The sequence below is a fragment of the Arachis duranensis genome, chromosome 2 (assembly GCF_000817695.3).
Source record: "Arachis duranensis cultivar V14167 chromosome 2, aradu.V14167.gnm2.J7QH, whole genome shotgun sequence".
Lineage (NCBI taxonomy): Eukaryota > Viridiplantae > Streptophyta > Magnoliopsida > Fabales > Fabaceae > Arachis > Arachis duranensis.
The window spans coordinates 83,691,220-83,701,482 of record NC_029773.3 but is presented as its reverse complement, the minus strand read 5'-3'; the positions used below and the strand labels follow the sequence as shown (position 1 = coordinate 83,701,482).

The window sequence follows — 10,263 nt, the reverse complement described above, 5'->3', positions numbered from 1 at the left end:
TTTTGTTTATTTAAAAAAAAAAACAAAACAAAAGCAGAACCATTCGTGAACCACCCCCCCCCCCTTTTCTTCCCCCAATCATTCGTGCACTCCCTGGAGACCTCTGAAGCCAAGGAAAACCCTAGCCCTTCATCGTCGCCGCCGTCCCCAGGTCCTCAGCGCCGGCTCTGCTTCCTCTTCCCCGTGTCGTTTTCATCTTCGCTGGCACGTCGTTTTCATCTTCGCTGGCACGTCGTTTTCATCTTCCTCTTTCCCAGGTAGCTCGGCACGTCGTTTTCATCTTCGCTGGCTTCTCGGCACGGAACCCAGGTTAGTGGCCCTGCTTTCAATTCTTCGCCTCCGCTTCTTCCTTTTAATTTCTGAATGTTCGGTCTTCTTCGTTTGAAGTTCTGAAATTGTTGTTCAATTTTTGTTCCATTTTTCTTGTAATGTTTTGTAAATTGTAATTGTCTGCTGCTGATGGATCTGTCTTGTATTTGCTGGTTGCTGGTGTCTGTAATTTTTTTTTTCAAATTTACTGATGGCTCGATGGCTCTGTTAGTCTGTTGCTTTCAATTCTTTGCTCTGTTACTGATGGCTCGATGGCTCTGTTAGTTGCTGATGGCTCTTTAATTTTTTTTGTTCAATTTTACTGATGGCTTTGTTTGTAGTTGCTGGTTTTTCTGGGTGAAAGTTTAGTGTTTTGTGATTATTGGTTAATGTTTTGGTTCAGTGTTCTCTCTTTTCCAGATTTTCCTTCTCCCTGTATTTTTGCATGTTGCTGAAATCGGGACTTTACTAGGATTTGTTAAATTTGTTGGTGTAACTTGAATTTGTTGCTGAATTTGTTGCTTCCCAGTCAGGCTTAGTTTGATAAAGCTTTTATTTTCTAAAAGTTAGCTTTTTTTAAAAAAATTTAGCATTTATGTTTGGTAAATCAAATTAAAAATTGTTTTTAATAAACACAAGCAAAAACAATTGCATTTGGTAAAATAGCTTTTAAAATTTAAAAATACTATAATAGACATAAATACAAGCATTAAATTTGAAAATTAGTTAACATGTGAGATTATATTAGACTTTTAAATTTTGAAAAGTACAAGCCAACTTTGAAAAGCTCTATCATAAGTGCTTTCAAAAGTACCCCATTTTTTAAAAGCTGCAAGCACAAGCACATGATCTTTTTCATTTACCAAACACAAAATGAGGAGCTTGAGCTTTTAAAAAGTACAAGCACTTCTTCGAAAAGCTTTACCAAACCAAGCCTCACAGAATCAGGTGATCAATTGGCTTTGCTCATTGATTGTATTTGATGTTAAATTTTAAATTGATAACTTTTAAATTTTAAATTTGCACCGCCCATGTTACTGATTCACTATTCTTTCAGTGCTTGTTGTTGTTGTTAATCATTGTGATGAACTTTGTTAAAATTTGCACTGCCTATGTTTAACATTTAAACTCTCAACTTCTCAGCCCTGTTTGATTCTTCATCTCAGGCAATTGAATCGAATCAACCAGGCCTTCCTTTTCTTTTTCTTTTAGTTGATTCTTAATCTTTCTAATATATGTAGCTTTCTGAATCAAAGTGGATCAGATTAGGTAGTTTTCTTGATTTGGGATATTTTCGGAAACGCATTAGAAGAGCTATTTTATTATTATGTTTGCTATAATAATATTCACATGTTATGTATGCTTGTGATTGTTTGGGTGTTTAGTTGTTTACATTTTCTTTTCAAATCACTTGTTGTGGTTGTTCTTTGAGATAAGGCTTTTGTAAGTATGTGTGAGAATATGTGATAAATAAATATACAATAAAATTATTAAAAATTTAATATACAATTTTAAATATTCAAATTCAATAATTTTTAAATTTCTAAAATTTTATAATTTTACATAATAACTTGTTTATATTTTATTACTAAAAATTCACAAAATAATTTTTTTTAAATAATTTCTAAGTTCTAATCTAATAATTAGCAACAATACTCATGGTTTTTTTATTTTAATAAATAAATTAATTATAATAATTATTGAAATAAATAATTTAAAAAATATTTACCAAAATAAATACTTTTCTTTTATTTTATTTCGTTTAGCATGTAAACGAGATAATTTTGTATTTATCTAAACGAGATAAATATTACATGCATTTTAAAAAAAAAAATTTGAAAATAATAAAAAATATTAATAATATCAATAATCCAAACTTTTAGCATGCAATTAGTACATAAAAATGTTGGTAAAAGAGATTAAAATAGATATGTTTGATCAATTAGTACTCAAAAAGGTTGATGGGATAGTGGGAAGAGAATTACGTTATCTCCCACTATCCACATGAGAGATAACCGTTTCAATTCTCTTCTCAATATCCCATCAATCTTTCTTAACAATTGGCAAACGGTTATTTTTATTTTTCAAATTTAAATCAATCCAATTGGATCATAATTTAATCTAAAATTTTTTAAAATGGACATGTTTATCAATTAGTACTCAAAAAGAGTACATAAAAAAATTTAGATTAAATTATGATCCAATTGGATTCATTTAAATTTAAAGAATAAAAATAATCGTTTGCCAATTGTTAGGAGAGATTGATGGGACAGTGAGAAGAGAATTGAAATCTCTCACGTGGATAGTGGGAGATAACGTGAGAGATAACCGTTTCAACTCTCTTCCATTATTCCGTCAACTTTTTTGAGGATTAATGATCAAACTTATCCATTTTAATATCTGCTACCAATCTTTTTATGTACTAATTGCATGCTAAAATTTTGAATTATTGATATTATTAATATTTTTTACATGTATCTCGTTTAAACATTTGAATGTTTTTTTTTTAATTTTCAAAATCATAAAACATTTCAACAAAGACTTCTCATCAAGTATTCAACAACGAAAACTCATAATCCAAAGGGTAAAAAACCATAATAAGCCAACTGACAACAAAAATTACGTAAATAAGCCAAAGCAAAAATCGTTTCAGCAATAAGCCAGAACGGATTTTTATATAATTCGAACCAGGCTAGTTCGAACTGTAATTGTGAGTAAATCGAACCAGGATAGTTCGAATTAGTTGTTTTGGGTTGGTAATAAATCGAACCAGGTTGGTTCGAATTAAGAATGAATGTAATTCGAACCAACTTGGTTCGAATTATAGAGAGAGACGCTTCTGGTGTAATTCGAACCGGGATGGTTCGAATTACACAAATCATAGTTCGAACCAGACCAGTTCGAATTAGTTTGAGACTGAGCTGTATATATATGGTTCCAAACGTGAGTTAGTCTCAATAGAGGGAGTAAGATGGCTAGTGAGGAGAGTTTTGTGGTTTTGGTGCATCACAGAGGATCTGTCAATAGAAAAACTCGTTCCGGAGTAAAGTTCACAGATAAGAATCCTCTATGTATTATCGTAACTTCTACGACGAGTTATGATGACCTTATTAGCGCTGTACTAATGAAGCTTGATCTGGAAGGTGCGAAGCGGGTAAAGAAGTTTTTCTATCGCATTCCAGTCACGGTGCTACAAAATACGGTGAAGTATGATTGCTTCACGATTAATAATGATGTCGACTTGCAAGTAATGTTTCTTTGTCGGCGGCAGTTTCCGGAGGTGAGGACACCAAAGTTGTTGGCACGGCTGGTTGATGTGGTATCCAGCTCCGGCGGTTCGAACCGGAATACGAACACTATAGCGAATGCAGCAGGTTCTAGTTTCCGGCCTGCCGTTGCTTCCTCCTCCGTCCCTGTGTACGAACCAGTCGTCCAACCTGTCGCCTCCCCGTCATTTGCTGTTGACCTCAATGGCACCGAAGGCGACGAGGTAGTGGAAAGGGAAAATTTGCCGAATGCTTTAGTGGGAGTTGCACCTGTTGGCGTTGGAGACGGTTTTTTGGGTGATGAAGAGGAGGATGACGTCGAGCCGGATATGATTGACGATGACAGCGCTGATGATATTGGAGCGAATGGGCCTGCATTGGCGGTAGGTGGTTCTAGCTCTGGCACACATTAGTATCCACCACATTTTTCCTCGTTGGACTTGGACGCCATGAGACATGAGGGGGTTTTAGGGCACGCTGTTGGATTCGGAGCTAGAGATGCGGAAGGGACTGCTGGTCTGACAGAGTTCCAGGTTGGTCAGCAATTCCAGGATAAAGATGAGGCCCTTTTAAGTGTGAAGACTTACAGCATCCGGGGAGGGGTACAGTACAAGGTGGTGGAGCCGATCACCGCCGGTATGTGGGCAAGTGTTCCGAGTTTGGGAATGGGTGCACATGGTTGATTCGACTGAGTCTCCGGAAGTGCAAGGGCATATGGGAGGTCAAACGGTACAATGGACCTCACACTTGCCTGGCCACATCCATCTCGAGTGACCACAGGAGTTTGGATTATCATGTGATTTCGGCGTTCATTATGCCAATGGTTAGGGCTAATGCATCCGTGAGCATAAAGGTGCTCCTGAACGCCACGGCAGCGCACTTTGGTTTTAGGCTGACTTACCAGAGGGTTTGGATGGCGAAGCAGAAATCTATTGCCCTCATCTACAGTGACTGGGATGAGTCCTACAACGACTTGCCTAGGTGGGTGTTGGGTGTCCAGCTGACGATGCCTGGTAGTGTTGCGGTCCTTAAGACGAGTCCGGTTCGAGTTGGAGGACAGGTGGACGAGTCTCAAGCGTACTTCCACAGACTTTTCTGGACTTTCCCGCCGTGCATCGAGGCATTCCGTCATTGCAAGCCCCTAGTCAGCATTGACGGCACAATCTTTATGGGAAGTATGGGGGAACGTTGCTCATCGCGATTGCACAGGACGGGAACTCCAACATTCTACCTGTCGCATTCGCACTAGTAGAGGGTGAGAATGCAGAGTCCTGGACATTCTTTCTCTCGCACCTTCGACAGCACGTGACCCCGCAGCCCGGTCTGCTGGTTATATCGGACAGGCACAACGGCATCAAGGCTGCGCTTGAGGCCCCTGACGGCGGTTGGTTACCGCCATCTGCGTATCGTGCATTCTGCATACGACACGTAGCGGCTAATTTTGCCCTTACCTTCAAGGGCAAAGACGCTAAGAGGCTCCTAGTGAACGCGGCGTATGCGAAGACCGAGGTTGAGTTTGATTACTGGTTTGATATTCTGCAATCTGAAGATCCGGCGATGTGTGAGTGGGCGAACCGGATTGATTACTCGTTGTGGACTCAGCATCGTGATGAGGGGCGGAGATTCGGTCACATGACGACGAACATCTCCGAGTGTGTGAACTCTATCCTCAAGGGGGTGAGAAATCTCCCTGTAGCATCCCTGGTGAAGGCAACATATTGTAGGCTTGCGGAACTCTTTGTTCGCAAGGGGAGAGAGGCTGAGGCCCAGATGGGAACGGGACAACAATTCAGTCAGCATTTGGTGAAGTGTATTGAGGCCAACTTGAAGACGGCCAGGTGCTTCACGGTGACGCTGTATGACCGGGATAACTCCGAGTTCACTGTAGCAGAGACCACTCCGACTGGTTCTTTCTCCTTGGGTACTTACAGAGTATCACTTGCCTCTCGGACATGTGACTGCGGGTACTTCCAGGCTCTTCATTTCCCGTGTCAGCACGCCCTTGCATGCTGTGCCTACTCACGGGTCACCTGGACCTCTTACGTTCACAGCGTCTATCAGATTAGCTCGGTGTTCAGTGTGTATCGGATGGGATTCACACCTCCGATCCCGGAGGGCTTCTGGCCACCTTAGGACGGGCCCACGGTGATTCCAGACCCGGACAAGAGGCGTGCGAGAGAGGGTCGTCCTAGATCCACTAGGATACGGACGAATATGGACGAGGCAGATCCGAGTCGGCCAAAGAGGTGCGGCCTATGTCGCCAACCTGGACACACACGACGTAGTTGCCCACAGGTTGGAGGATCGTCTCAGACAGGCCGCCATTAGTGCGCATGTTGTTAGTGTTAGTATTATTTACATTTAGGTTTTCCTGTTAGATGCAATGTTTGAGCATGTATGTAACTAGTTGATCTTTATACATTGTACTTTGATTGTTGCGAGTAGTAATGAATATGTCTTCTTTCATTATGAGTACTGCTACATGTTCCGTATATGCAAAATTTAATAAGTAAAAATAAACACTAAACCAATTCATGATTCATTGATTCTAAATAGTCAAGGTCCGACAACACAAATAACAAAATACATAGGTGAACAGACTATAACATAACAAGAAAAGTACATATCACTATCATACATGATTGAACTTTAGGGTACAAAATACATGAAACGTCAATCATCTAAACAGATGCGAGCCAGTACCACAGCGACGGGCTACCCGTGCCCTCTGACCTCGGCGGATAAACGGCTCCTCATCCTCGATGTCATCCACATCCTCCTATGGGGCAGGCTGTGCTGGTGGCGTAACATGCAAGGGTGCCACCGAAAGCCCTGCGACAGACTCTGATGCAGCGGTGAAGGCGGATGGAGGAGTACCTCCGAGACAGAACTGGTGACCAGCGGATGAGGATGGAGGCTCATTCAGATCAACATCTAACGGGGCCTGCGTGCCTGAGGTCTGACCACCACTGCGGGGAGTCACGTCCCCCTGCATGATGGCGGTGATCTCCTCTAGGAAACGTGGACTCCCGAAGTCCCCAACAAGCGTGTCTGACCCAATAAAGTCTGACCACTGTGATCCCGAGATGCGCCAAGGTGTACCCCCCTGATCAGGCTGGTCATCGGCTGGCACACCAACGAAGTAATCTCCAAGAGGGCCTGATCCAAGTACAGCGTCACCTGTGTTAGCCCCGTCACCCATCCCTGTACCATACCACTCTCCTGCATGACCCTCACCCTGTGTGCTAGTACCAGCATACCCTAAACCACTAACATAAACCGCTTGCATAAACCACTTGCAAAAACCGCTAACATAAACCACTACCCTAAACCACAAACCTAAACCACTAGCATAAACCACTAACTTAAACCGCTAACTAAAACCACTAACATAAACCACTAACATAAAACCACTAACATAAACCACTAGCATAAACCACTAACTTAAACCACTAACATAAACCACCTACATAAACCACTAACATAAACCACCATCTAACCCACATGCAAAACCACTAAGGCACAAATACCGCTAGAATCAAAAATAGTTCTGTACTAACCTCCTCGTTGATGACCCCGGCTATATGAGCGACTCCGTCCAAGCGATATAGCCGTGCAGGATCGTCCCCCATGAGCAGAGTATTCCGTTCAGGTCTTCCTCGGAGAGAATCTGGGTCGTTTTCTCTGAGATTTTGTGGGGTAGGGGGGAGGAATAATAGTTCGAATGAGGGTGATTCGAACTCCTTATATAGCCGAATCACCACTAATTCGAACCACCTTGGTTCGAATTATGAAGGAGCACGCCAAGGGTAATTCGAACCAGGTTGGTTCGAATTACATGTTTTGCTTTCCAATGAATAATTCGAACTGATCTAGTTCGAATTACATGCATCATGAGTTCGAACCACCCTGGTTCGAATTACGTTCAAACTTCGTCTCCCCTAATTCGAACCATCCTGGTTCGAATTACGAAGGTTTATAGTTCGAACCACATTGGTTCGAATTACATAAAGATAATGTTTGGCTTATTGCTGAAACAATTTTCGGTTTGGCGTATTTAGGTTACACACTTCTTGCCTTGGCTTATTATGGTTTTTTACCCTAATCCAAAATTGAAAAATCTAAAATCAGAAAAACTAAATAAAAAATCCAAACTCAACATCCAAACTAAATTCAGAATCACTTCAGCAACAAGTCAACTCAGAAAACAAAATTAACAATAATTCAAATCAACCATCAATTCTAACTCAGAATCCCATCAGCAAAATTAACTCAACAAAAAATTAAGGTTTTGAAAATCGGACCGATTATCGAACCGGTCTAACTACTAATTCACTGATTTACTGGTCTAATCGGTTTAACCTAAAAAATTGTTTTATAATAAAATAATAAATAAATTATAAATAAGCACCTTACAACATAATAATAGACAGTATAATTGAATCACAAAAGCATAAAACAGCATCACATCACTATAAAATCACAAAATACAACAGAACAATTAATCAATAATCATACAATCTAGTCAAAATATTTGATGGAGCTCTCTACGAAAATTCCATTTGATGGAGCTGTCCAAAATATTTATAAAATAAGTTCAACTTGTTATGTTGTATATACTCATAAGCAACAAAAGTTTTACTAATTTTATCTTAAACCTCACATGAATGTTGATTAATAGATTAGCATATATTGTATCAAGTTTGCAACAACTAAAGACTTCAATCTATATATCTAGCCTCAGATAGCATAGCAAAATTCAAGTCTCAACATTTGCACAGAAGAACAAGACATGAATAAATCTAAAATTAATTTGTTTTTTCATAAAGCTTCAATATGCTACCTTCATTTTCAAAACGATCTTTAACCATCTCTTACTTTTCTTCATTTAACCACCACCAGTTTGATGGTATAATAGAACTTTCAAAAAATGTTGACTTTAAATTCCTCACATTTAATTAGATATAGACAAAATATCGAACAAAAGGATGAATCAAATTGAAATAGAAAACGTGTGATGAACCAAAGTGATGATTTACACATAATAATATGAATGAAACATGTGAAAACGTGTGATTTGGGTAAAATAAAATTATCACTGAAATTTACTCGTAATCTTTCAGAAAAAAGCTCTCTCAGTTGGAAAAAACTTACGCTCGCTTTATTTACTAATAAAGTAAAAATTTAGAAAAAACATAAAAACATTGATTTAGAGAAAGGAATAATTAAGTATTTATTTTAGTTTAAAAATGTGAAAAACCAACAAGTAATGCAAATCCACAAACCCCAATAGTTATTGTTTTTATAGACAAGGTGACCGGGTTTACAAGCAAAAAACGAAAAAGGAAAAAAAAAAGAAAAAAACCGAGAGAGGAAGTCCAAAAATTTTTCACTCATTCGTATAATCCAATTCCTCTTCCTCCTCTGCAGTTTGCAATCTGAGTCTGCATTTCTGCATTCAACTTCTTTAGAAGAGAAGAGGATGGTTCTGTCTCAGAAGATTCACGAAGCTTTCAAGGGCACAGTAGAGAGGATCACGAGCGCTCGAACTGTCTCGGCCTTCAAAGAGAAAGGAGTTCTCAGTGTCTCCGAGTTTGTCACCGCCGGCGACAATCTCGTTGCCAAATGCCCCACTTGGTCCTGGTAAATTTTCCCCCTTTTTTTTCATCCCAAAGATTTCATCTTTCTTAATTAGGGTCCCTGTTACACGATGTTTCCATTCCTCTAATGGCTATTCGTTATTTCCAAAATATATTAAATCTGCTTTCAAGCCTCAAAATTTTACCTCTCAGAAGGGTTTCGACCAAGTTATATAGCTTCGGTCCCTGTAACAAAGGGTTTGGGGTAATATGGGACTTTCTGGGATGATTTGAATCATGTACGTATATTAACTAATAGCAAGCATTAGAAATTTTCATTCATTTGTGTTATGGCAATTGTTAAAGCTCAAAATTAAGGGGTCCTTCTTTTTGTGCCCTCATTAATTGTTAATGTTCTGTTTTTCCATTGCATAATAGGGAATCAGGTGAGCCAAGCAAAAGGAAGCCATATTTGCCAGCGGATAAACAATTCTTAATTACTAGGAATGGTAAGAGTCGAGCTTGGGATGTATTTGTATGTCATACATCTTCTTTGTTCTTGTTATCTTCAGTCTAGTTTGAACTGTATTATGTTGCTCTTTCTGTCCTTAAAGCTAGAAAGTGATGATACCTGTATTTCCTTGAGGTTTCTCCTGAATTTGTTATCTATGGCTGTCCTCATTAATGCTGGTTTATGAAGTTGCTTAACACTTGATAGTGCCGTGTTTGCGAAGAGCTGCATCTGTTGAAGAAGAATATGAAGCGGCTGGAGGAGAAGTTCTACTTGATGATGAAGAAAATGATGGATGGCTAGCAACTCATGGAAAACCTAAAGGTATGTATGTTGCTAGAGGCATTATTCTAGGGTTGTGTTACATTGCCTTACACAAGCTTGGGGTTAGGTTAGTCCACTACTTAAAATAACCCCCACAATCTTAGTGCAATAATGGTTTTGTAGTATTGGCTTTTTACAAATATAGGCTTTTCCCGAAGTTAGTTAGTATTATGTTCATTAAATGCAAGTGGTGAGGGAGCAGCATCGCAGATCGATGTCAACATGAGACTCTCATGTCGAGCTTCTGGGCATGCCACAACCCCCATCTAATCAT

General features: G+C 39.5%; 3 protein-coding genes across 3 annotated transcripts in view; all 3 read left to right on the top strand.

The window, feature by feature from the left end:
- The first annotated feature begins 201 nt into the window (after positions 1 to 201).
- LOC107475428 (autophagy-related protein 3) overlaps positions 202 to 10,263 on the top strand; it is an 18,323-nt gene continuing 8,261 nt past the window's right edge. The window contains exons 1-4 of the mRNA XM_016095059.3: positions 202 to 309; positions 9,006 to 9,218; positions 9,593 to 9,663; positions 9,873 to 9,989. Coding sequence (XP_015950545.1) covers positions 9,058 to 9,218; positions 9,593 to 9,663; positions 9,873 to 9,989 — 349 coding nt within the window. The 5' untranslated portion in view covers positions 202 to 309; positions 9,006 to 9,057. The remainder of the gene's footprint in view (positions 310 to 9,005; positions 9,219 to 9,592; positions 9,664 to 9,872; positions 9,990 to 10,263) is intronic.
- On the top strand, positions 3,281 to 3,988 carry LOC127744988 (uncharacterized). The gene has a single exon (XM_052257920.1). The coding sequence runs from the start codon at positions 3,281 to 3,283 to the stop codon at positions 3,986 to 3,988; it is 708 nt and encodes a 235-aa protein (XP_052113880.1).
- On the top strand, positions 4,396 to 5,708 carry LOC127744987 (uncharacterized). The gene is made up of 2 exons (XM_052257919.1): positions 4,396 to 4,635; positions 4,785 to 5,708. Exons 1-2 carry the CDS (start codon positions 4,396 to 4,398, stop codon positions 5,706 to 5,708), a joined length of 1,164 nt encoding a protein of 387 aa, XP_052113879.1.

What these genes read in the sequence shown, in the direction of transcription:
- LOC127744987 (XM_052257919.1), top strand. Translation starts at nt 4,396, where the DNA reads ATGGTTAGGGCTAATGCATCCGTGAGCATAAAGGTGCTCCTGAACGCC. An exon ending in CGGTTCGAGTTGGAGGACAG is followed by an intron (nt 4,636 to 4,784) that starts GTGGACGAGTCT and finishes GCGATTGCACAG; the next exon opens with GACGGGAACTCCAACATTCT.
- LOC127744988 (XM_052257920.1), top strand. Translation starts at nt 3,281, where the DNA reads ATGGCTAGTGAGGAGAGTTTTGTGGTTTTGGTGCATCACAGAGGATCT.